Raw genomic sequence first — 27,137 nt, 5'->3', positions numbered from 1 at the left:
AGATATTCAGATGAAGATTAGAAGGAGAATACGAGCAACTTTTTTACAAGAACTGAGCTGAGATTAAACCCCCCCATGCAAACCAGCAGAACCGTGGTGATGTAAAAAAAAAAAACTAGAAAGATGGCAGAGGAAAGATGTTCTATGATGAGAAAGGACCCCCCCCCCACACACACACACACAGATCCCAATCAGGCCTGTGCTCACCAGCAGGGGGCAGCACATGCAGCTTTCAGCACCACCACTGTGGACTTCAACACCCATCAGTGTCTCCAAAATGTAGGAAGTTTTGTTAATGAGATCAAATGAATGTTCTTTTCTTTCTATTCTTTTATAAGGTCTAAAGTGAAAGTATTCCTTCAGAACTCCTTAATCAACTGACGGCTGAAGTTCTATTACACCAAACAGACTCGGGATTGCTGCCCCTTTCCCTGCTAGCGTCACAGCCTCAAACAAAACCAGACAGGTGAATTTTGTTTTCCCGCGGTGTCCGTTCCTGCGTGTCCAACAGAATAGACAGAACCTCCTTTATCTTGTCAGGAGCGGCAGCGGTCTCCAAAGCTCCGGGCCCTTCTGCGCGTAAACATCCTGGCATTCAAACTGACACTGCAGCCAAACGCGCGCCGCCGCTAACGGAGCATCTGCAGCAGCTGCAGGGCGGATCTCTTTGTGGCGCGCAGACAGAACATGTACTGAAAGCTGATAACAGGGAGTAGACATGCGCGCCTGATCATCGAGAAATTTCGTTTGTGATGGCTATGTTGATCTGAAAACGAAATGGGAGGCTCCGCCTTCCTCTTGTCTCTATTTTTAATACACAGTCTGAGAGGATCGACATGTTATCGTTATGTATAACTATTTAAACATTTTTGGATCAATATAAAAATTTCACCCTGTTTGACATGAGAAAAATGTTTAAAGACAACAATGGGTCAGAATGACTTTTTTAAGTCTAAATTAAATGATGAAGCAAGGCAGAGATGTTGGACATGAAAAAGACCCGCTTGTCCTTTAATCTAGACCTAAATCGCTTATATGTACTTTTTTTAATTCAAGAATTTTTTTGTGGTTAATATCCATGCCTTTGCGCAACGAGGCTTTTTACGCACAGCTTTCCTGAGAGCCGTGGACACACCTGGACATGTTCTTCTCCCCTCCCGAGTCAAATAAAGACCTTAGTTCATTTCTTGTAGCAAAATGAGTTTCTGTACATAAGTGAAATGAACCCAACGCAAGTTGTTTCTGACTCTGCTGCAGCTGATCAGCCAAAATGAAGACATGACTTTTACCTGGAATCTTTCTTAATGAGTAAAAACAAGAAAATGAACATTAAAATACATAAAGCTAATATTGTATGAGGTTCCATTTGTGCCAAAAATCTGTTTTTGTGTCCACTGTCTATGTCTTTGGTCGTCTCACTTTGTCGTCAGGACTTAGCAACCGTTGCTACTGTCGATAGCTCCGGTCGTTAGCTACTGTCGATAGCTACAGTGTTTGCTACTGTCGATAGCTACTGTCGTTAGCTACGGTGTTTGCTACTGTCGTTAGCTACGACGTTTCCCCGTGTTTTGTCGTTAGATGTTCTCGTTTTTCAAATTTTGCCAAAGTCGTCAGAAAAGTCCTTTGTACGGCCGGTAAATTTTTTCCTGTACTACCACGGAACGAAAAAGAAATGTTTATCAAAGCAGACGTCAGGGTTAACCATGACAACACGTTTTTAAGATGAACTTTATTTTGATATTCCCTCAAACGCGTATTGCCAGAAAGGGTGGGGGGGGGGGGCATGCATACAACGCTTGAAACGAAAACAAAGTGGCGCATTACCGCCACCACCTGATCTGGAGGCGAACTACTTCTATTTAACGCGGAGAATGACACATAATAAATATGAACATTTTACGAAGACTATTTATGAATGTGCTGTGTTCTGATCATGAAAAACGTGGTTGATTTATTAATAATAAAATTACAAACACATTGGTGTTGATTTAATGTATTTGTTCAGAAATAAACCCTCAATCTAGCCACAGGGGTTGCAAGCCAGTAACTTCTGTGCCGGTCCCAAGCCCGGATAAATAGAGAGGGTTGCGTCAGGAAGGGCATCCGGCGTAAAAAATTGCCAAAATAACCATGCGAATCATCCACAACACTTTAGACATACCGGATCGGTCGAGGCCCGGGTTAACAACGACCGCCACCGATGCTGTTAACCTACAGGGTGTCGGTGGAAATTTGACTACTGTTGGTGGAAGAAAGAGGGGAGGCAGAAGGGTCCGTGGCCAGAGAGAGAAGGGAAAAGGCAGGAACATAGGTTTGAGAATAGGGACTCTTAACGTTGGCACAATGACAGGGAAAGGCAGAGAGCTGGCAGACATGATGGAGAGAAGGAAGGTAGATGTACTGTGTGTGCAGGAGACAAGGTGGAAGGGCAGCAAGGCACGTAGTATTGGAGGAGGATACAAACTGTTCTATCATGGTGTTGATAGGAAGAGAAACGGGGTAGGAGTGATTCTGAAGGGGGAGTTTGTAAACAGTGTTCTAGAGGTGAAAAGAGTCTCAGACAGGATGATGAGCCTAAAGTTAGAAATTGAAGGGGTGATGGTGAATGTAGTCAGTGGGTATGCGCCACAGGTTGGCTGTGAGTTAGAAGTGAAGGAGAGATTCTGGAGTGAGTTGGATGAGGTCATAGAGAGTTTTCCCAGAGGAGAGAGAGTTGTTATTGGAGCAGACTTTAATGGGCATGTTGGTGAGGGCAACAGAGGTGATGAGGTGATGGGCAGGTTTGGTGTGAAGGAAAGGAATCTGGAGGGACAGATGGTGGTGGACTTTGCGAAGAGGATGGAAATGGCTGTAGTCAACACTTACTTCCAGAAGAGAGAGGAACATAGAGTGACATACAGAAGTGGAGGTAGGAGTACTCAGGTGGACTACATCCTATGTAGACGAGGTCATTTGAGAGAGGTTAATGACTGCAAAGTGGTGGTAGGAGAGAGTGTAGCCAGACAGCACCGCATGGTGGTGTGTAAGATGACTCTGGAGGTCAGGAAGAAGAAGAGAGGGAAAACAGAAAAGAAGACCAAGTGGTGGAAGCTACAGAATGAAGAAACTTGTGAGGAATTTAGGCAGAAGTTGAGGCAGGTCCTGGGTGGTCAGGATGAGCTTCCAGAGGACTGGGAAACTACAGCAGAGATTATCAGGGAAACAGGTAGGAAGGTGCTAGGTGTGTCATCTGGAAAGAGGAAAGACGGTAAAGAGACTTGGTGGTGGAATGAGGAAGTACAGGAATGCGTCCAGAGGAAGAGGTTGGCTAAAAGGAAGTGGGATGTAGAAAGGACTGAGGAAGGTAGACAGGAGTACAAGGAAGCGCAGCGTAAAGTGAAGAGAGAGGTGGCAAAGGCCAAACAGAAAGCTTACGATGAGCTATATGACAGGTTAGACACAAAGGAAGGAGAGAAGGACTTGTACAGGCTAGCCAGACAGAGAGACAGAGATGGGAAGGACGTGCAACAGATAAGGGTGATTAAGGACAGAGATGGAAAGGTGCTAACAACCCAAGAGAGTGTACAGAAAAGATGGAAGGAGTATTTTGAGGAGCTGATGAACGAGGAAAATGACAGGGAAAGAAGGGAGGAAGATGTGGTTGTTGTGGAGCAGGAAGTAGCAGAGATTGGAAAGGATGAGGTTAGGAAGGCTCTGAAAAGGATGAAGAGCGGAAAGGCCGTTGGTCCTGATGACGTACCTGTGGAGGTATGGAAGTGCCTAGGAGAGACAGCAGTGGAATTTCTAACAAGGTTGTTCAATAGGATTTTAGAGAGTGAGAAGATGCCTGAGGAATGGAGGAGAAGCGTTCTGGTCCCAATCTTTAAGAACAAGGGTGACACGCAGAACTGCAGCAACTATAGAGGAATAAAGTTGATGAGCCACACAATGAAGCTGTGGGAAAGAGTAGTGGAAGCCAGGCTTAGGAAGAAGGTGGAGATTTGTGAGCAGCAGTATGGTTTCATGCCCCGTAAGAGCACCACTGATGCCATTTTTGCTTTGAGAATGTTGATTGAAAAGTACAGAGAAGGTCAGAAGGAGCTGCATTGTGTGTTCGTAGATTTAGAGAAGGCGTATGACAGGGTGCCGAGGGAGGAGCTGTGGTACTGTATGAGGTCGTCTGGAGTGGCAGAAAAGTATGTCAGAGTAGTTCAGGACATGTATGAGAGAAGTATGACGGTGGTGAGATGTGCTGTAGGTCAGACAGAGGAGTTCAAGGTGGAGGTGGGACTACACCAAGGATCAGCTTTGAGTCCTTTTTTGTTTGCTATGCTGATGGACAGGCTGACAGACGAGGTAAGACAGGAATCTCCCTGGACAATGATGTTTGCGGATGACATTGTAATTTGCAGTGAGAGTAGAGAGCAGGTGGAGGAACAGCTAGAGAGGTGGAGGTTTGCTCTGGAAAGAAGAGGTATGAAGGTCAGTCGTAGTAAGACAGAATACATGTGTCTGAACGAGAGGGATCAAGGTAGAAGCGTTAGGTTACAGGGGACTGAGGTGAAGAAGGTGCAGGAGTTTAAGTACTTGGGGTCAACAGTTCAGTGTGATGGGGATTGTGGAAAAGAGGTGAAGAGGCGAGTGCAGGCAGGTTGGAGCGGTTGGAGGAAAGTGTCAGGAGTGTTGTGTGACAGAAGAGTGCCAGCAAGACTCAAAGGAAAGGTGTACAAGACAGTGGTGAGACCAGCTCTGCTCTATGGGTTAGAGACGGTAGCAGTGAGACAGAGACAAGAGGCTGAGATGGAGGTAGCGGAGATGAAGATGTTGAGGTTCTCCTTAGGAGTGACCAGGTTAGACAGGATAAGGAACGAGTACATCAGAGGGACGGCTCATGTTGCCTGTGTCAGCGACAAAGTCAGAGAAGCCAGACTGAGATGGTTTGGACATGTTCAGAGGAGGGATAGTGGATATATTGGTAGAAGGATGTTGGAGATGGAGCTGCCTGGCAGGAGGGCAAGAGGACGGCCAAAGAGGAGATACATGGATGTCTTAACAGAGGACATGAAGTTGGCTAATGTTAGGGTAGAAGATGTCCATGATAGAGTGAGGTGGAAAAGGATGATTCGCTGTGGCGACCCCTGATGGGAAAAGCCGAAAGAGAAAGAAGAAGTTCAGAAATAAACCCTCAAGTCATTAGTCCATGGCAATATTTATTTTTTTGCCGCTGAACGATTTACGGGGGCCTTGCAAGGAGGCCTTTAAAATATCTTTGATGAGTTACCTTCTCAAATTTTTGTGGGTCGAGTCACTAATTATGAATATAACAGTCGAAAACTGACTGGTTTTTGAGCTTTTCTTTTTAATCTATTTATGTGACCATGAGATGGCGCATTCGGGACCACATAAGGCTCTTATTAGCCCGTCTGATCCTCGTTTATCCATCAGATTTGTAACAACATATTTTATAAAGATCAGTCATTTTTCAAAATAATTTGAAATAACAGTTTCATCACAAGATTAAATTAAAGCCATACTCTAAATAACTTTAAACGGGAACGTGAAACCGTTGTACGCTGCACCCCCCCCCCCCCTTTCTGGCAGTGCGCGTTTGCAGGATTGTCAATAAAGGTTTTTTTTTTTTTAAAGTGTTTTGTTCCGTGATAATACGGGAAACAATTTATCGACCGTACAAAAGACTTCTCTGACGACCTTTGCAAAATTTGAAATACAGCAAGATCTAAGGACACGACATGGTGAAAGAACGCAGCAAACGACACTAGCAACGGTTGCTAAGGATCTTCCTGACGACACGTGAAACGACGTAGCAGACGACATTAGCAACGGTTGCTAAGGATCTTCCTGACGACATGGTGAGACGACGTAGCAAACGACACTAGCAACGGTTGCTAAGGATCTTCCTGACGCCGTAGTTAGACGACATGGGATAAGGACAATGACAAAGATAAAGTTTAAGGATAAAGCAAGCATATACATCACAAAGTTAATACAAAGTAATAATCAAAGAATCATGGACATGCAGAAGATATTGCTTAGTAATACATAGACATGAACCAATGTAAAATGAACTCGTTCAATAGACATAGACAATGAGCCCAAAGCATAGACAGTGGACGCAAAAACACGATCAGTAGACATAGACAATGGACCAAAGACATAACAGTAGACGCAAAAACACATTTTGATATTTTTGGCACAAATGGAACCTCATAATATTGAAATTAACCGGCAATTATAGACACTGTTGTCCTTTTTATGTAGAAAAGTAAAAATACGTGAAGAAAACTGTGATCATTAATTATTGATGCAAATGTATCCAATTCCCCGAATATCTCTACTGTTTTATTGTTAAAAAGTAAACAAATCATATTTGCTGTATTCAAATTTGGTTTCCAAAATGAAAACAATCCAAAAAAAAACTTAAATTCAAAGTTAAAAAGCATCCTGATGTTTATCTGTGGTTTTAGTTTCCCAAAAGAGTTTTACGTCGTCTTTGCATTACTGAAGAAAACCTCCACATTAAACCAGATTTACTTTTCTGTGTTTATTTGCAGTAGCATGCATACAACCAGACATGATCCATAAAAAGCATGCATTTGAAAAAGCTTTCAAAGTGAAAAACATCAAACATCCATTCCAAAAAGACAAGGAGACATTAATGAAACATAAAAAAATAGAAAACCAACCCCCCAACAAACATTTCATAGTTTGGATTCTCCTAAATCTGATGCAAAAAAAAGCTCCTAAACTCTGGAACATTCTCTGTTACCATGTTCCACTGCCTCGGATGAAGCTTTTTGTCATTGGACATGCATGCCTCCCTCATGACGAAAGATCTCTACTGGCAGTCTTTCAGAGCTTTCTCCATCTCACTCCACACACGGTTCATCTTGTCCTCCCACTCCTCCCTCCGACCCTCCACGTCGTCGTCGATGAGGACGGCGTTGGCCATCAGGGTGATGCAGCCGATGCTGAACAGGTAGAAGAGCTGATGGCTGAGCTTGGTCATGGTGTCCAGGTCATTGCCTGAGTACTGCTTGTACACCTCCAGGATGGGTTTGCCAAAGACTTTGGCCCCACCGGTCACGCTGTCGTACAGCGTGTTCAGATGCTGGTCGCCCAGCTCATCCTCATAAGTCTTCTCAAACTCTAGCCTATACTCATTCACTTTTTCATTTGGGGCATTGATCATCTTCATATACTTCTCATACTGCCACTTCAGGCTCCTCTCCACTTTGCTGAACTGTTGGTCAGCCGTCTCCTTCATGATCGTCTTCATCGTCTGCTCGTTCTGCTTGGAGAGCTCATCCAGGCCCTGGTGGATCAACTGGAACTCATTCTTTAGGTTCTCAATGCTGTCATTCTTGTCGACAAATTTCAAAACCACCCCAATCAAGGAACCAGCGATACCGATGGGTGGGAAGAACACGGAGGCTACTTTACAGGCAGCTTTTAGGACATTCAGGCCCATAATGGCAGCTTTCTTGAGCTTGGCTTTGTCCACTTCCATGATGCTGCAGCTGATGCTGACAGAAAGGAAGAGAGAGATTTATTGTGAAGGCTTTTGTTCTATCATTCAAAGGAATCTGCACTGTTTGCTGGGCCAAATTAAAGCATCTCCTAGGTTCTTTCACAACTTTGAAATTCCATTTTTATTCAAATTTGACGTTTAAATGTTCTTTGAACAACTGGAAGACTGTATTTTATGCAACACATGCATAACAAAGAGAAACTGTTGACAATTACAGTTAAATAAAGCATAAAAAGGAGCAGCAGCTGCAGTGGAGCGGCCTCAAACTGAATCTTCATTCTGTCAGTCTGAACTGCAGAAAAACCCAAATGCACGACTGTTTCAGCAAATGTGCAGCTTCATTCATGTTGAAACTTACATCAATTTCACGCTGGAGTTTTGCTGCTTTTGATCCCAACAACTTCTGAAAGAAGAACAGATGTTTAGTTGAAGATGGAAAGGAGAGAAATAAGAACTGAGCCGAGCTTACAGCTCCTCATGCAAACCAGCAGAACTGCTGGCTGCTTCCAAAACAAGAAATGCGACAAAGGAAAGAAAATTCCAGCAGCTGAGCTGGAAAAGTTTCTTTCTGAGTTGACATGGATGCAGTCTCAGAGGAGAACTGGTTTAGTATCTGTTTAGATATTAAGCAGGAAACTAAAGAAACCTGACACAGAGTCTGATCATGGATCCATGGATCCATGGATCGTATGCATCTGTGTTCACCACCAGGGGCAGCACTTGCAGCTTTCAGCACCACCTCTGTGGACTTAAAGCTTCAACCACCATCATGTAAATGTCTCCAAAAATGAGATCAGATTTACAAGATTGTTTCTGGAATGTCTAAAGTGAAAGTGTTCTGTCAGAACTCCTAAATCTGTTCAACTTTACTTAGTTTCCTCTAATCTTTTACCAAAAACATTTTCATTGTGTTCTTTTTTCCAGACGATCTTCAGCAGCAGGAAGCAGTAATGTTTTTCTGCAGCTTCCATCAAACTGAAGGATAACTGCAGGTCAGAAATGATTCATTCATCTTTCACAGAGTTCATCTCCAGCGCGCCTCCACCGTGCGCCTGAACTCATCACCTGCTGTCTCCTGTCAGTTTGTTGGATCTTCCTGACTGGGTGGAGCTGCCTTCAGGAACCAAACCATAAACAAATCATTCAGCAGCAGCTGCAAGTTTGATCTTATTTATACCCTGCCTTATTTCCTTGTTGAGCCACCAAACACAACTAATCCACTAAGATACACCTGAAAGCTTTAAATTTTCTAGCAAATCCTTAACTTCAGAGTCTCTTTTTGCCTCTCATCCAACGTTGGCACCATTGGAATCAATGGAAGAGAGGATTTCTTACCTTTGTGACAGACTACAATTCCAACGTCTTGGCTTTGAAAGCAGGCTAGCCTCCTCCTCTTTTTAAAGGATCCTTGCAGAAAGGACACTCCCATGTTTGTTGAGTGTGTAGGGGTGGTCAAATGTGAAAATAACAAGAATTAAATTCATTTATTACGACACAGCGTTAAAGAAGGGCTTTTTAAAACTTTATTCTCTTGAGCAGAAGTTTGAGGCTTTGTAATATTTTCTGGAAGAATCCCTTAACACCTTTGTGCCTGAATTTATTTGTCAATATAGTTTTCAAAATCCTTTTTTCTTCTTCTTTTAACCCTGGTGCTATCCTATGGGTCAAGATGACCCCACCCTTACATTTACGTGTTCTCCCTACCATGACAAAGGTGGATAAAGGTGGAGAGGATTTCATGTAATCCATTGAACCAGTGAAGATCACAAATCATAGAAGAAAAAAGGTTCAGCGCGGTGTCTAGTGGGTCTAGATGACCCCCTCTCCCAATGTTATTGTGCCTAGGATAGAACAAGGGTTAATGTGAAACTAATTTAAGTGTAGTGTCCTTATTTATTGGTTCATTGCGATTTATCGACATTCGCCGTGAAGAAGTTCAGGAGCTGAATCGAGCAAAACTTAAAAAAAGTGGAAATAAAAAATACAACTACAAACTGCTCATGTTCATTAAAAAGATACATGTTTATGCAGAACCAGCAAACAAACAAAAGAATTATGAAAACAATAAAACAAATGACAAACTGTTTTAGGTTTAATAAGAAAACACCTGATCAGGGGAAAATAAGCTGAAAATGTGTTGTTTATATTTTTTTTATAAAGTGGATTTGTTTTTGTCTCAAGTTTTCCAGCAGAGTGATTTCTTGTCTTTCATATTTAATGGAAAGTATAATGTCTTTGTGGAAATCTGATCCATGGCGGGCTTTTATTGTGGAGGGTATGCATGCACAGCACAAGCAGCAGCCGCAGTTGAGTGGCCTGAGACCACATCCTGTTACATCAATCTGTCTTAGTCTGCAGAAAATTCCAAACACACAACTGTTTTAACCAAAGTGCAGCTTCATGAACATCCATTTCTAGCAGAAGTTTTGCTGCTTTTGATCCCGGCGACTCCTGAAAGGACAGATGTTCAGATGAAGATAAAGAGGAGACTCAGAGCAGCTTCAATACAAGAACTGAGAAGAGCTTAAAGCTCCTCATGCAAACCAGAAGAACTGCTGGTGATGTAAAAAACTAGATAGATGGCAGAGGAAAGATGATCGATGAGAAAGGACACTCAAAAACCCCACACAGATCCCAGTCAATTCAATCCGATTTTATTTATATAGCCCTATATACAGCGGCCACCAAGGCCCTGTTTTATGGAATAAACTCCCAGCTCATGGAAGAGAGGCCGACACAGTTTCTACACTCAAAGTTGGGCTCAAAACATTCCTCTTTGGACAGGCTTATTGTTAGACTAGCTAGTATTCAGAGATTACTTAACTTTCCTTTAACCTGTTTGAATTAAACTTAACAATAACAATTAGTTGCTAGAAGTTAGACGCTTGGGAAAGGATGGTGCAATGGGGTTCTGTCCTCTATTCTTATCTACTTCTACTCTATTCTCGATCATTTGTTTATCATTTTGTTCTCCATGCCTCTGTTTGGTTCAGTGCGATTCACGTAGTGTCCATTTTTTTTTTTGTGAATCCAGATTCCAGTTGTCTCATCTGTAGTCCTGTACTTGGTTGTGGACCCTACATCTGTCACGTCTCGCGACTCCAGTCGTCTCCCAATTCCATCTGGATGAAGCCCATCTGCCCGACTATTCAAACATGTAGTTGTAGAGTTAGATAAGCTAATTCTTCTCTAAGAGTTCTGGTACATCGCCTGACCGTCCTGGGGGAGGATCCCTCCTACATGTGGGCACCCCTGAGGTTTCTTCTTTCTTTCCAAATCTGCTTTTTGTTTTGTTTTTGTTGTTTTTTTTGTGTTATTTTTTGAGGGGGGGTTCCTTACCGAGGAGGGTCTAAGAGCAGGGATGCCCAGTTTAGTTTAATCGGTTTAGTTTAACCATCATCCGTTGAATTCTATGACTTTATGTTCTTTATAATTAATGTTGACTGTACAATTATAGGTATCAAGCCCATTGAGATGGCTATTGTTACAGCGGGGAAAATAAGTATTGAACACGTCAACATTTCTCTCAAAAAACACATTTCTAATCGAGCTATTGACACGAAATTTTCACCAGATGTCGGCATCAACCCAAGTAATGCACACATAGAAAGAAATCCAAACATTTATGTCCATAAATGAAGTTATGTGTAATAAAGTGAAATGGCACAGGGAATAATTATTGAACACATGAAGAAAAGGAGGGGTAAAAAGGTCTGGCAAGCCAAGAAAGCAGCTGGAGTTTGTCAGTATTCAGAAGGTTAACCTGCCCCCTATTAGTACAAAGTAATATCAGCTGGTATAGTCCTGATTGATGCCTTTTAAAAAGGTTTCTCACCAGCAAGGTGTTAGACAAGAAGCATTGCATGATGGGTAAAAGCAAAGAGCTGTCCAAAGACCTACGCAACCTTATTGTTGCAAAACACTCTGAAGGCATTGGTTACAGGCGCATTTCTAAACTTCTGAAAGTTCCAGTGAGTACCATTGGGGCCATCATCCGGAAGTGGAAAGAACACGGCATTACCATAAACCTGCCACGGCCAGGTGCTCCTCGCAAGATTTCAGACAGAGGAGTCAGAACAATCATCAGAAGGGTTCTCCAACAGCCCAGGACCACTCGTGGAGAGCTTCAGAAAGACCTGGAATCAGCAGGTACCGTTGTTTCAAAGAAAACAATAAGTAATGCACTCAACCGCCATGGCCTCCATGCACGCACACCACGCAAGACTCCATTTTTGAAAAAGAAGCATGTTGAAGCTCGTTTGGAGTTTGCGACACAACATTTGGATAAACCCATGACATTCTGGGAGAAGATACTCTGGTCAGATGAGACCAAAATTGAACTCTTCAGATGTCATAAGACACAACATGTTTAGAGAAAAAATTCAAAAAAAACAAAAAGCAGATTCGGAAAGAAAGAAGAAACCTCAGGGGTGCCCACATGTAGGAGGGATCCTCCCCCAGGACGGTCAGGCGATGTACCAGAACTCTTAGAGAAGAATTAGCTTATCTAACTCTACAACTACATGTTTGAATAGTCGGGCAGATGGGCTTCATCCAGATGGAGTTGGGAGACGACTGGAGTCGCGAGACGTGACAGATGTAGGGTCCACAACCAAGTACAGGACCACAGATGAGACAACTGGAATCTGGATTCACAAAAAAAAAATGGACACTACGTGAATCGCACTGAACCAAACAGAGGCATGGAGAACAAAATGATAAACAAATGATCGAGAATAGAGTAGAAGTAGATAAGAATAGAGGACAGAACCCCATTGCACCATCCTTTCCCAAGCGTCTAACTTCTAGCAACTAATTGTTATTGTTGTTAAGTTTAATTCAAACAGGTTAAAAGAAAGTTAAGTAATCTCTGAATACTAGCTAGTCTAACAATAAACCTGTCCAAAGAGGAATGTTTTGAGCCCAACTTTGAGTGTAGAAACTGTCGGCCTCTCTTCCATGAGCTGGGAGTTTTCTCCATAAAACAGGGCCTTGGTGGCTAAAGGCTCTACCAACTGTACTTTTACAAATTCTAAGAACAGAGTGATTTCTTGTCCTTCATATTTAATGGAAAGTATAATGTCTTTGTGGAAATCTGATCCATGGCGGGCTTTTATTGTGGAGGGTATGCATGCACAGCACAAGCAGCAGCCGCAGTTGAGTGGCCTGAGACCACATCCTGTTACATCAATCTGTCTTAGTCTGCAGAAAATTCCAAACACACAACTGTTTTAACCAAAGTGCAGCTTCATGAACATCCATTTCTAGCAGAAGTTTTGCTGCTTTTGATCCCGGCGACTCCTGTTGTTCAGATGAAGATAAAGAGGAGACTCAGAGCAGCTTAGATACAAGAACTGAGAAGAGCTTAAAGCTCCTCATGCAAACCAGCAGAACTGCTGGTGATGTAAAAAAAAAAAAACTAGAAAGATGGCAGAGGAAAGATGATCGATGAGAAAGGACACTCAAAAACCCCACACAGATCCCAATCAGGCCTGTGCTCACCAGCAGGGGGCAGCACATGCAGCTTTCAGCACCACCACTGTGGACTTCAACACCCATCAATGTCTCCAAAATGTAGGAAGTTCTATTGACGAGATCAAATGAATCTTTTCTGAAATTTCTAAAGTGAAAGTTTTCCTTCAGAACTCTTAAATCAACTTCTCCATCTTTCACACGCAAAAAACCAAATCATTCTGTTTCTGTTTCCAGAGAACCTTCAGCAGTGGAAAGCATGAACATTTTTCTGCAGCTTCGATCAAACTGAAGGAAAACTAAATGATTCAATCATCTCCATCGTGCCTCTACCTCCGTCTCGTTTATGATTTAGGAACTCCATCATGGCTAATAGTGTTCCACCCCCAAATCGTCGTAAAATTTTAAGGACACCAAGCAGCACAACAGACCACATACTCCATTCGTATTTACTTTTGCTCAATGTTTATCTCCATTGTTTAAAGTGGTGGGAGGTGTTACGGGTGTGTTGATGAGGGGGTTTATTTGAGATTAAATTCATTTTAACTGAAAAATCCTAAAGAAATGAATGGGAAAACCTAAATACGCATGAAGGGAATCCAAAAGCGCACAGGAGCTTCCACACTTAAGGGGCAGAAAGTTCTCCAAACTTTCAGTTAATGTGAACGTTCCAACTATTCCACTTAAACTGGTAGATAAATATGAAATTATCGTAACTTTCCTGGTTTACACTCAAACATAATCGGAAACGTAATGATTTTGGCACAGAGTCAGAGGATCGAACCGCGGGTTAAAGATTGCGCAGAGACTCCACAGACGAGCTTCAAGAAAAATAGTTTTTTTTAACGATGGAATTTCAAAGAAAGACCCTTAAAGTCACAGAAATGGGTTGAATTATAAGAGAAGATTGAAACAATGATTTGAGTTGCAAACGCAGCCGCAGCGCGCAGACTAAACTGCTTCCCCCGCAGGAGCAGGACGAGTTCTGCATCAAACCAGCCAGAGTTCCTGTTGAACTACGATGAATATCATTACGTGTTCTTGTTTGGGGAACTATTTTGTTTTGCGCACAGTTACCTGTCAGTATAAATAAAGGCGGAGCCACCTGCTGCGACTTCTTCGTGGTGACAAGGTTGATGGCTGCCGGAAAGCTGAAAGTGCCTCCAGTCTCGTTTGTATCAGTGAATACTCCAGAGAAATGTCTGAACCTGAGAGCACAGGTGGGAGCACGCGCGCGACTCGGGAGCTGTCCGCTGCAGGAGATTCAACAGGTTATGGGCCCAGTCGAATGTTAAGCACGGCCATACACGGACGCGGACTCCCGCCGCGGTTCGACGGAGACGAAGCACGCTACCACATATGGGAGGCCAGATTTTTAGCGTACTTGAAAACGCTCGGCCTGAAGGAGGCTATTATCGGGAGCCAGCAAGCGGGGGCTGCAGACCCAGAAGCCGGTAGGAAAAACGAGCTGGCTTATGCAGAACTATGTGGTTGCCTGGATGATAAGACGCTAATGCTAATCCTGTATGAAGCGCCAGACGATGGAAAGAAGAGTCTAGAAATATTGAGACGCCATTTTGAATCAGAAGAAAAACCGCGGATTGTTGGACTTTACACAGAATTAACCAACGTGCTGATGGCTGATCAAGAGGAGCTAGCAGATTATCTAGCACGTGTTGAGAAGATTGTGGCAGCGCTGAACAGAGCTAAAGAGACCCTCAGCGACGCACTGTTAGTGGCCATGGTGTTAAAAGGACTCACAGATGAATATGCACCATTTTCTGTGCATGTCACACAGACAAGAGAGGTTCTGACCTTCAGTGAGTTCAAGGCTAGGTTGAGGAGCTTTGAATGCTCACTTCGCTACCGCTCAAGGCCACGAGCAGACGAAGTAATGACAGTCAACTACAAAGCAAAGCAGACCAAACCAAGGAATAATGAGAAGAAATACTTCAACGGTGAATGCTTCATTTGCGAGAAAGTTGGACACAAAGCAAAAGACTGCAGAAGCAAAGCTAAGAAACCACAGCGGAACTTCAGGCCTGCTTACACTCAAAATAGCAACAAAATGGCCATCCTTACGGACACTAGGCTGAGCACCGCACAGGCCAGAGACGAGCACCCTGCTGAGCGGGAGACCTTCATACTCCGGGCGAGTGAATGGCAACCTCACTGTGCACAACCAGAGGGATTGCTTGTGGACAGTGGTGCATCTGCTCACATCATGACCAACGAAGAAGCATTCATCAGGTTTGACGAGACGTTTCGGCCCAAGGACCACGTCATGCAATTGGCAGATGGAACCCGGATTGCTGGCAGTGTACTGAAAAAGGGGGACGCCCAGATCAAACTTACTGACAGCAATGGCAGAGTGGTGAGTGTCCAGCTCACAAATGCACTTTTGATTCCTGGATATCCACAAAACATTTTGTCTGTGGAAGCTGCATCTTCAAAGGGAGCAAACTTCAACTTTGAAAAGAACAACAACAAAATGATACTTCCCAACGGTACGACATGTGAAATGAAGGTAAAAGACAGATTGTATTACCTGGATGTGGCAAAAGAGAACTGTGATGATACCTGTAATGCATGTTATGATCTCAAAACTTGGCATGAAGTAATGGGTCATTGTAATTATGATGACATAATCAAACTCGAAACAGTGGTGGATGGAATGAAAATCAAAGGTAAAAAGTGTAAGCCTAATGTGTGTGAAACATGCCTGCAGGGAAAATTCACTGAAAGCAGAAACAGGGAAGCAGATGTAAGAGCTAAAGCACCGTTAGAGCTCATCCATACAGACCTGGGTGGGCCTATAGCCCCAGAGTCACTAGAAGGGTACAAATATGCCATCACCTTTACCGATGATTTTTCTGGTGCCATTTATGTGTATTTTCTGAGGAGTAAGAACAAAACAGTTGAAGCCACAAAGCAGTTCCTAGCAGATACAGCAGTTTATGGCAAAGTAAAACGCCTAAGGTCAGACAATGGCACAGAGTTCATTTCTGAAGAGTTCCAGTCACTACTCAGAGACAATGCTATTAAGCATGAAAGATCTGCACCTTACTCCCCCCATCAGAATGGGACTGCGGAGAGGAACTGGCGCACATTGTTCGAAATGGTGCGCTGCATGTTGATAGAATCAGGCCTGCCAAAAGAGTTGTGGCCTTACGCAGCTAGGACAGCTGCAGTTGTAAGAAACAGGTGTTATTGTAAGAGGACAAGGGAAACACCATATTTTCTTTTTACTGGAAAGAGACCGAATCTGTCAAAAATGAAAAAGTTTGGTTCAGATTGTGTGGTGTATGAACAAAACAAGAAAAAGCTTGACCCAAAAGGCAAAAAGGGAATTTTTGTGGGTTTCGATCGCCATTCACCAGCTTACATGATTTATTTTCCAGAGTCAAACAAAGTTCAGAAACACAGGCTGGTCCAGTTTATAACGAGTGAAAAGACTGAGAGTCAGACACAGACTGACCAAGCGGAGGACCAGTACATGGAGTGGGTACCTACACTACCTGAACTGACAGAAACGCAGACACAAAGAGAAGAAACAGACAAGGAAGAGAGCACAAAACCAGACACTAACGAAGACACTGACACACAGACTCAATTTTCAACTGGTAGAGCTAGAAAAAAGCCTAAGTACTTGGAGGACTATGAGTGTGTGGTACATGACCGTGAGTTGACTATTGACTACTGTTACAGGGCTACAGTTGGACTGCCACAAACCTTTAAAGAGGCTCTGGCATCACCATCAGCAGAGAAATGGAAAAAGGCCATGAGAGATGAGATGGCAACATTTAAAGAGACTGACACCTTCTCACTTGTGCCGTTACCAGAGGGTAGACAAACAGTGGGGGGAAGGTGGGTGTATGCTCTTAAAGAAGATGACACAGGGAAAGAAACTTACAAAGCCAGGTATGTGGCAAAAGGATACAGTCAGGTGGAAGGACTTGACTATTCTGAGACATTTTCCCCGACAGCTGACTTGACCTCATTGCGTGTTTTGATGCAGCTGGCTGCACAGCATGACCTGACACTACACCAAATGGACGTTAAAGCAGCATACCTGCATGCACCTATTGATTGCGAAATATACATGGACCAACCAGAAGGTTTTCAGGTTAAATCAAAAAATGGGGTTAAATTGGTTTGCAAGTTAAACAAATCTATCTACGGACTCAAACAGTCTGGTAGGAATTGGAATCTCATGCTTCATGATTTTCTACTTGAGAACAATTTTGTGCAGAGTCAGACTGATCACTGTATTTACACTAAACTCTCTGAGGAGGAAAAGGTCATCCTGTTAGTGTGGGTTGATGACATAGTTGTGGCTGCAAGCAATGAGGTGTGTTTAAAGGAGGTCAAGGAAAAACTAAAAAGTAAATTTAAAATGAAAGACCTCGGGCAACTTGCTCATTTTCTAGGAGTTGATTTCTCACAGGGAAAGGATTCTGTTCGAATGAATCAAACCAGGTACATTCTAAAAATCTTGGAAAGGTTTGAAATGTCTGATTGCAAATCAAGGGCAACTCCCAGTGAAATCAAATGTGATCTAACTCCAGAAGGGGCCAAAACAGATCAGAGGAAATACAGGGGCATGTTAGGAAGCCTTATCTATATCATGACCTGTACTAGGCCGGACATAAGTTGGATTGTCAGCAGGCTGTCTCAATACATGTCTGATCCCAGGGAAAAACACATGACAGCACTGAAACATGTGTACAGATACTTACAAGGAACCAAGGATTATGGACTGTGTTATAATAAATGTGACACTGAACTTGAACTGATGGGCTACTCTGACGCTGATTGGGCTAACGACCTAGAGGACAGAAGGAGTACTACAGGCTATTGCTTCAGCCTTAGCCAAAACGGAGCCATTGTGTCATGGAAAACAAAGAAACAGCAAACTGTTGCTCTGTCAACGTGTGAAGCTGAATACATGGCATTAGCCGCCGCCATTCAAGAAGCGCTTCACCTCTCACAACTTTTGAAGGATATGGACCCCAACTTTGAACCAACAACCAAACTGTTCGAGGACAACCAAGGGACTATACGCCTAGCAAGGAACCCTGTAAATCGCCAGCGGAGCAAACATGTGGATATAAAATACCATTTCATCAGGTCCAATGTGTTGCAGGGTAAAGTTGTTTTGGAGTATTGCCCGACAGAAAACATGGTTGCAGATGTGTTCACGAAGTCTGCTCCAAGAGCCAAGATTGAAAAGTTTAGTTCTTATATGTTTGGAAATTAATACTGATGTTATGTGAAAGCCTGTGATTTCATCGAGTGGGGGTGTTGAACTACGATGAATATCATTACGTGTTCTTGTTTGGGGAACTATTTTGTTTTGCGCACAGTTACCTGTCAGTATAAATAAAGGCGGAGCCACCTGCTGCGACTTCTTCGTGGTGACAAGGTTGATGGCTGCCGGAAAGCTGAAAGTGCCTCCAGTCTCGTTTGTATCAGTGAATACTCCAGAGAAATGTCTGAACCTGAGAGCACAGGTGGGAGCACGCGCGCGACTCGGGAGCTGTCCGCTGCAGGAGATTCAACAGTTCCTTTGAGCACGGAGGGAGAGCCGCATTGTTGGGTGACGGCTGAGGTTCTATTACACCAAACAGACTCGAGCATGTTCTGGTAGGGATCGCTGCCCTTTTCCCGCTTGTGTCGCAGCCTCCAACGAAACCAGGCAGGTGTATTTGGATTTACGGCGGCGTCCGCCTTCTTGCGTGTCGGGTTCTCAGCAGCAGCTGCTCCCAGAACCTCAGACTCGACTGCAGTATGAAGGGAAAACATGTGTCTGAATTGACGAGCTTCATACTGCAGCCGCGGCATATCGCCCAATCTGCTTGCGTCCTACTTGCGGATCAATAATAACCGCTTTGTCAGAACAGGCAGAACAACCTCATTTATCTTGTCTGGAGCGGCAGCGGTCTCCAAAGCTCCGGGCCTCCTGCGCGTAAACATCCTGGCATTCAAACTGTCGCTGCAGCCGAACGCGCGCCGCCGCTAACGGAGCATCTGCAGAAGCTGCGGAGCGGATCTCTTTGTGGCGCGCAGACAGAACATTTACTGAAAGCTGATAACAGGGAGTACACATTCGCGCCTGGATCGATTAATCACGTTTGTGATGAAAGGAGAGTTTGTTGGGTCTGTTGATCTGACAGGAAAACGCGGGGGTAGTACCGGGACACGCAGGAGGCTCCGCCTTCCTCTTGTCTCTTTTTTCTTTACGCTGTCTCTAAAAGGATCGACATGATGCAGTTATGCGTAAATATATAAAAAAAATGGATACATTTTTGACATGAGAAAAATTTTTTACAGAGAAGAGCGTCAGAATTATTTTTTAAGTTTAGAAGATGAGCTCAGAAACAAGATGGACTGAGATGTTGGACGTGGAAGAGACTCGCTTGTCCTTGAATTGCTTTAGAGATTAAAGAAATCAAAACTAAACCTCATTTTAATTTGAAAATAGATTGTTTCAAGCAAATCAAAGCAGAACTAATACAAAAAACAAGACAACATGAATGTATACAGTATATCTACATATATATATTTTAATTTCCATGCCTACAGATGCGCAACGAGACTTTTTACGCAGCAGCTTTCCTGAGAGCCGTGGACAAACCTGGACGTGTTCTCCCTTCCCGCGTCAAATAAAGACCTTAGTTCATTTCTTGTAGCAAAATGAGTTTCTGTACATGAGTGAAATAAACAGAACGCAAGTTGTTTTCTGACTCTGCTGCAGCTGATCAGCCAGAATGAAGACATGACTTTTGCCTGGAATCTTTCTTCATGAGTAAAAACAAGAAAATGAACATTAAAATAAATGAAGCTAATACTTCACATTAAAATTAACCTGTAATAATACTACAGGACAAATATACTGTTGTCCTTTTTATGTAGAAATGTAAAAAAACGTGAATGCCAATGCAAATACATTGATGCAAATGTATCCAATTCCCCAAATATCTCTACTGTTTTATTGTTAAAAAGTAAACAAATCATATTTGCAGTAAAACTTAAATCCAAAATTAAAAAGCATCCTGTTGTGCATGTCTGGTTTTAGTTTCCCAAAAGAATTCACAGCATCTTTGCATAACTGAAAAAAACAAATCCACATTAAACCAGATTTAGTTTCTGTGTTTATTTGCAGTAGCATGTATACAACCAGACATGATCCATAAAAAACATGAATTTGAAAAAGCTTTCAATTATTTTTCTTAACTGTTGCTGCAACAAAGTGAAAAACAAACATCCATTCCGAAAGGACAAGGAGACATTAATGAAACATAAAAAATAGAAAAACCGTTACCCCCCAACAAACATTTCATAGTTTAGATTCCCCTAAATCTGATGCAAAAAAGCTCCTAAACTCTGGAACATTCTCTGTTACCATGTTCTACTTCCTCAGATGAAGCTTTCACCATTTTGTCAGCGGGATTTTAGCTAAAATAGGTTTTTATTTTGACAAGATTTAGTAATTTTAGGTTTATTTAATATTTAACATGTTTTATCCATTGTTGTTTTTGACCTGTTAATTTTAGGCATTTTCTTTTTCAGTGTTAAATAAACTTCAGTCACTAAATGAAAATGTACTGGCTCACTGAGGCACGGTTAGAATAAAGCTAAAAATATTTGACATGACTTCAGATGTCAACTTAAGGCGATCAGTGATTTAAAGAGCATCTCGCACACAAACTGCAAAAGCTTCAGTGGGAGCAGCTCTGGAGATGGTGTAAACAAACAAACAAACAAACAGACATTTGACTCCAAGTCTTGATTCTATAAAGTAAAAACTGTCTTTTTATTCTGACTACAAGCAGAAAAAAATAAAGTTTTCAGCACAGCAACATTGGAATATTAGTTTTACAAAAAAGGTTTGTATAAAATATAAAGCACAGATTGATGTCCCCCCTCCCCCCTCCCCCTGTAGTGTATTTTTTAAAAGAAGCAGAAACTTTCTTCACCAAAGTGCTGTTAGTTAGAAACTAAAATCCACAGTATACAGTTCCACTAAAGAGTTAGATCCTTTAAAGTTTATATGTTTATGTCAGAATTACATAATTTAGTGAAGCGCCACGATGCCAGAGATCGTTTTTACATTTACATTACGGTGATTTCAGTGAATAGATATGTATCAGGTATGCCTCCCCCATGCAGAAAGATCTCTACTGGCAGTCTTTCAGAGCTTTCTCCATCTCACTCCACACACGGTTCATCTTGTCCTCCCACTCCTCCTTCAGGCTCTCCACGTCGTCCCCGATGAGGACGGCGTTGGCCATCAGGGTGATGCAGCCGATGCTGAACAGGTAGAAGAGCTGATGGCTGAGCTTGGTCATGGTGTCCAGGTCATTGCGCGAGTGCTGCTTGTACACCTGCAGGATGGGTTTGCCAAAGACTTTGGGCACACCGATCACGCTCTCGTACAGCGTGTTCAGATGCTGGTCGCCCAGCTCATCGTCATAAGCCTCCACAAACTCTTCGCTTCTCCTCTGCACGTGCTCCGGCGGGGCACTGATCATCTTCATGTACTTCTCATACTGCCACTTAAGGCTCCTCTCCACTCTGCTGAACTGTTGGTCAGCCGTCTCCTTGATGATGGTCTTCATCGTCTGCTGGTTCTGCTTGGAGAGCTCATCCAGGCCCTGGTGGATCAACTGGAACTCCTTCTTTAGGTTGTCAATGCTGTCATTCTTGTCTACAAATTTCAAAACCACCCCAATCAAGGAACCGGCGATGCCGATGGGCGGGAAGAATACGGAGGCTGCAGAAGCAACAGCTTTTAGGACATTCAGGCCCACAATGGCAGCTTCCTGCAGCTTGGCTTTGTCCACTTCCATGATGCTGCTGCTGATCTGCGACAGACAGGAAGAGAGAGATTTATTGTGAAGGCTTTTGTTCTATCATTCAAAGGAATCTGCACTGTTTGCTGGGCCAAATTAAAGCATCCCTGAGCTTCTTTGAAATTTATTAAAAATTTTACATTTAATGTTCTTTGAACAACTGGAAGACTGTCTTTTGTGCAAAACATGCATAAAGAAGTGAAACTGTTGACAATTACAGTTAAATAAAGCATAAAAAGGAGCAGCAGCTGCAGTGGAGCGGCCTCAAACTGAATCTTCATTCTGTCAGTCTGAACTGCAGAAAAACCCAAATGTGTGACTGTTTCAGCAAATGTGCAGCTTCATTCATGTTGAAACTTACATCAATTTCACGCTGGAGTTTTGCTGCTTTTGATCCCAACAACTTCTGAAAGAAGAACAGATGTTTAGTTGAAGATGGAAAGGAGAGAAATAAGAACTGAGCCGAGCTTACAGCTCCTCATGCAAACCAGCAGAACTGCTGGCTGCTTCCAAAACAAGAAATGCGACAAAGGAAAGAAAATTCCAGCAGCTGAGCTGGAAAAGTTTCTTTCTGAGTTGACATGGATGCAGTCTCAGAGGAGAACTGGTTTAGTATCTGTTTAGATATTAAGCAGGAAACTAAAGAAACCTGACACAGAGTCTGATCATGGATCCATGGATCGTATGCATCTGTGTTCACCACCAGGGGCAGCACTTGCAGCTTTCAGCACCACCTCTGTGGACTTAAAGCTTCAACCACCATCATGTAAATGTCTCCAAAAATGAGATCAGATTTACAAGATTGTTTCTGGAATGTCTAAAGTGAAAGTGTTCTGTCAGAACTCCTAAATCTGTTCAACTTTACTTAGTTTCCTCTAATCTTTTACCAAAAACATTTTCATTGTGTTCTTGTTTCCAGACGATCTTCAGCAGCAGCAAACACTTATGTTTCTCTGCAGCTTCAATCAAACTGAAGGATAACTGCAGGTCAGAAATGATTCATCTCTAACAATCATATCAATAACATTTTTGTCATAAACACAAGTGTGTCAAATTGCATTGCAGTCAACCGTTTGAATCGGCTGTTGAATGAGTCCTGCTCAGCAGTTTGGCCCCTGCATGCACTGGGGCCCTGAACATGAACACTGCTGGGGGAGTGCTACCACCTCTGTCTTACCGGTTTCACACAGAGGCCATCTTGGATCTGAGCTCTGGATCTAAAACAAGCCTGAGAGCTTTCACAGAGTTCATCTCCAGCGCGCCTTCACCGTGCGCCTGAACTCATCACCTGCTGTCTCCTGTCAGTCTGTTGGGGCCTCCTGACTGGGTGGAGAGCTGCCTTCTTCAGGAACCAAACCAGAGCTGATAGACACCTAGCAGCTGCTATTTAAAATTATATAGTAAAAGGAAAAGTTTTCAAAGCTTTTCTGTTTATTTGTGACTCCTAAAGAGCCCAGCATCCTCTCCGCTCCCTGTGCGCAGCCGCGTCTGGTTCCCTTCTGCCACCCTCCCTTATTTCCTTGTTGAGCGCCACCGTTGGGCCCTGATCCTCCCTGCCACACCAAACACAACTAATCCACTAAAAATCCACCTTAAAACTTCAAATTTTCCAGCAAAACCTTAACTCCAGAGTCTCTTTTCGCCTCTCATCCAACGTTGGCACCAATAGAATCAATGGAAGAAAGGATTTCTTACCTTTGTGACAGACTACAACTCCAACGTCTGGACTTCGAAATCAGTCTATACTCCTCCTCTTTCCCATGAATCCCTGCAGGAAGGAAACTTCCATGTTTGTTGAATGTGTAGGGGTGGTCAAACATGAAAATAACAAGAAAATAAACCCAGTTTAAACAAATTTTTTACTTAAAATACAATTTCTTCCCAAGAAAACCCAACCTCCCATATGGGTTGAAATTCTGGGTTGAAAAATGGAATAAATTGTAAAATTCTATAATTGTAATGACAGTGTTCCACCCCCTAAAATGTCGACTTCTTCTGCTCCAACCAACAGCCTTCCAGTTGTTACTGCGGAGCAAGTGTCGGGGTGGAAGCGCAGCTGAACTCCTCAGACTTCCAGTTGACATTCATGCGTCTCCAAGCCCTGGGACATTAGAGAAGCGTGGCAGATACTCCACTGATGGAGTTTTATGGTAAGACGAGACATTTTTCTTATAAAATAGAATTTTAAAAACCCAAAAGTTTAATCTATTGAAGGGAAAATCCAAATACGCGGAAAGGGAATGCAAAAGCGCACAGGAGTTTCCAAAGGCGCAGAAGGTTCTCCAAAGGGTATAGTCCGTGAAAAAGATCCCTCTTTCACTTAAACTGGTAGATACATATAAAATTATCTTGACTTCACGCTTTTACACTCAAACATAATTGGAAATGTAACAATTTAGGCCCAGAGATACGTACAAAGAGTGAGGCGAAGCGTGTGAAGTTCAGAATTACGCAGAGACTCCACAGACACAGTTCAAGACAAAACTGTTTATTTAACAAAATAATTTATACATAAACATCCTTAAAGCCACATAAATGAGTTAAATCATAAGAGTAGATTTAAACAATGATTTGAGTTAAAAATCCAGCCGCAGCGCGCAGACTAAACTGCTCCCCGCAGGGGGAAAAACGAGTTCTGCGTCAAACCAGCCAGAGTTCCTTTGAGTACGGAGGGAGAGCTGCATTGAGTGACGGCTGAGGTTCTATTACACCAAACAGACACGTGCATGTTCTGCTGTGGAAGGAATGGGCGCCCCTTTTCCCCGCTTGTGTCGCAGCCTCCAACAAAACCAGGCAGGTGTATTTGGATTTACGGCGGCGTCCGCCTTCCTGCGTGTCGGGTTCTCAGCAGCAGCTGCTCCCAGAAACTCAGACTCGACTCCAGTATGAAGGTAAAACATATGTCTGAATGGACGAGCTTCATACTGCAGCTGCTGCTCCAGAACCTAAGAGCTGCCGCCGCATCATTTCGCACCATCTGCGCGCGCATTCATGGATCAATTACAGCTTTGTCCAACAGAACAGACAGAACACCCTTTATCTTGTCAGGAGGGGCAGCGGTCTCCAAAGATCCGGGCCTCCTGCACGTAAACATCCTGGTATCCAAACCGTCGCTCAGCTGCAGTCGAACGCGCGCCGCCGCTAACGGAGCATCGGCAGCCAGCAGCTGCGTAGCGGATCTCTTTGTAGCGCGCAGACAGGAGGGGGGTCCGCCATGCCTGAAAGCTGATATCAGGGAGTAGACATGTGTGTGGCATCAGCTGCGCCTTGACCCTCGGGTACACATGCGCGTTTGTTGAGGCTGTTGATGTGACAGGAGAGAATGCTGGGGACCCCGCCCTCCTCCGGTCTCTTTCTCAGAGCCACTGTCCCTAACAACATGGCTGCTCTTTCTTTGTGGCTGACTTTCATCCATCTCCTTAGAACAAACCACCTCTCTTGATGTACCATACTATTCTCATCAAACTCCTCATTCCCACCTTTAGGCACCTCCATCTTCCAGCCCTCATGCCCTGAAAAACTGCAACATTCTTCTCTGTCAGTCCAGACGTCCTCATCCAAACCTCAGCTCCTCTCCGCGGGTTCGGTCATAGACTTTCTCTAAATCAGGGGTTTGCAACCTGAGGCTCATGCAGCTCTTTCATGACTCCATTGTGACTCTTCAAAAAAATTATAATAATGATGGAAAAATGGGTTGTAGCATCTGCTTGATTTGTTTTAGTTTCTGTTTAGATCTTTAATAATTGAACACAATGATGGTAAAAAGGTTAATCTTGTTAGAAAAGAAACGTACGTCCCGTATTTCTAATCTTCTGGTGTATAGAACATTGTCTTGCTGCTGTTCAGAGGTATAGTTTTATATAACTGTATGTACATGTATAGATTTGTCATGTTTATATTTTATTGTCAAAAGGAGAAAAAGGATGAAAGCTCACCAAAGTCACATTGATAGAAAATTTAATGAAATTCAAGAAAATCTGTTGCAGCATAAGGATCGTATTTGACACAGGGTGCATTTTATTTTGAAAGGAAGGTTTAAATTGTCATATATAGAACACAGTTCAATAATTCAATTATTGTAACTATTTAAAGGTTTCATTTTATAAATGAGTGCCCAAAAACATGTAAATCTAAACAAATGGGACTTTGCTGCTCTCACTGGGTTTTGGTCAGCTTCCACCACTCCCACTTCAATGTGATTCCTTAGTTTTTATTTCTCTGTTATAATAAAGCTGAGTAAGAAAATTAACATTTAAACAACCCTGTTATATTTATTTTTCTCAGGGTTTTTTACATCTGAGGATTAATTAACCAAAAACATCTGTGAAGAAATGACAGTAAAACCTGGTGTGACAACCTAAAAGAACAGAACATGACCACAAACCAAGAAAAGCTCGACAAAGAAAAATAAACGCACGACTTTACACACATTTTATAACAGTCGTCCCACACTGTTTTGTCTTTTTTGGACTCTTTTTTACGTTTAGTTTACGTGCGCTTTGTTCCAAACTCTCATTTGACAGATCCACCCCAAACCCAGTTCAGAAACTCTCCTCTGTTGTCAAAAACAAAACAGTTTTTAGGTTAAATAAATAATTTAACCCTACAGGAGAACTTTGAAAGTACAAAAACACTTTTAAAGTACTTTCTCTAGATTGTTAAATGTAAGAACAGGTTAATCTGACCCAGAACACAACAGGAGAGTTAAAAAACATAAATGTTTCATGTCACATGCTAATCCCTTCAATTCAGTGATTTTAAATTAGGCCTCAAACTGTTTTGCAGATCAAACTATTTTAGAAATGTAACAATAAATATCAGTAGGTTCAGCAAATCAATAATTGCACAATATCTGCAGGAAAATAACAATCTTCTTATATTCATATGGGATTTAAAAAAATGTAATATTTTAATCTCACTGCATTCCTGAAGACCCCAGAAGAGCCATCCTCAGAAAAGGATTTGCTCCAACAGCTGCTGGTCACAGAGGCCGGTTCAGTCCGGTTTAAGGACTCAGTTTAGGTTAAACAGCAGATTGAATATTTTAAAATGTGCCTGTAAATTTGAAGTGTGGCAAGAAGATATCCCAGATGTGCTCACCCACATGGAGCTGCAGCTTCATTCCTCAGCATTTTGCTCTTTGAGTTTAATGTGTAAATTTGTTTTTGATGAATTAGAAATGTTTTACTGTCATTTATCTGATTGTTCTCATATATCCGGTTTCAGATCTAAGCGGATCAGATGAAGCTCGGATCAACGATACCATCAGAGGTAAAAGCAGC

General features: G+C 42.7%; 1 protein-coding gene and 1 long non-coding RNA gene across 5 annotated transcripts in view; one reads left to right on the top strand and one right to left on the bottom strand.

Moving 5' to 3' along the window:
- LOC105356044 (uncharacterized) overlaps positions 1-27,137 on the top strand; it is a 43,685-nt gene that overhangs the window by 6,539 nt on the left and 10,009 nt on the right. The window contains exons 3-7 of one of the 3 annotated variants that reach the window (XR_013648024.1): positions 8,453-8,520; positions 10,563-18,646; positions 22,775-22,842; positions 23,867-24,005; positions 27,082-27,126. This is a non-coding gene — a long non-coding RNA (uncharacterized LOC105356044). The remainder of the gene's footprint in view (positions 1-8,452; positions 8,521-10,562; positions 18,647-22,774; positions 22,843-23,866; positions 24,006-27,081; positions 27,127-27,137) is intronic. The other 2 variants (XR_013648023.1, XR_013648025.1) reach the window with 2 other exon arrangements.
- Positions 6,527-14,215, bottom strand: rpz (rapunzel). Of its 2 annotated transcripts, none has more exons than XM_020710454.3 (3): positions 14,078-14,215; positions 7,887-7,931; positions 6,527-7,523 (listed from the first exon to the last, which is right to left on the bottom strand). In XM_020710454.3, the coding sequence occupies exon 3, from the start codon at positions 7,505-7,507 to the stop codon at positions 6,836-6,838; it is 672 nt and encodes a 223-aa protein (XP_020566113.1). In that variant the 5' UTR covers positions 7,508-7,523; positions 7,887-7,931; positions 14,078-14,215; the 3' UTR covers positions 6,527-6,835. The 2 variants fall into 2 exon arrangements, with proteins under 2 accessions (XP_020566113.1, XP_011484115.1); XM_011485813.4 differs by lacking the exon at positions 14,078-14,215 and adding an exon at positions 8,864-8,884.

Source organism: Oryzias latipes, chromosome 16 (assembly GCF_053564925.1).
Source record: "Oryzias latipes strain Hd-rR chromosome 16, Olatipes_Hd-rR_3.1".
Classification (NCBI taxonomy): Eukaryota; Metazoa; Chordata; class Actinopteri; order Beloniformes; family Adrianichthyidae; genus Oryzias; species Oryzias latipes.
This window is presented reverse-complemented; position numbering and strand designations above follow the sequence as displayed.

What these genes read in the sequence shown, in the direction of transcription:
- rpz (XM_020710454.3), bottom strand. Translation starts at nt 7,507, where the DNA reads ATGGAAGTGGACAAAGCCAAGCTCAAGAAAGCTGCCATTATGGGCCTG.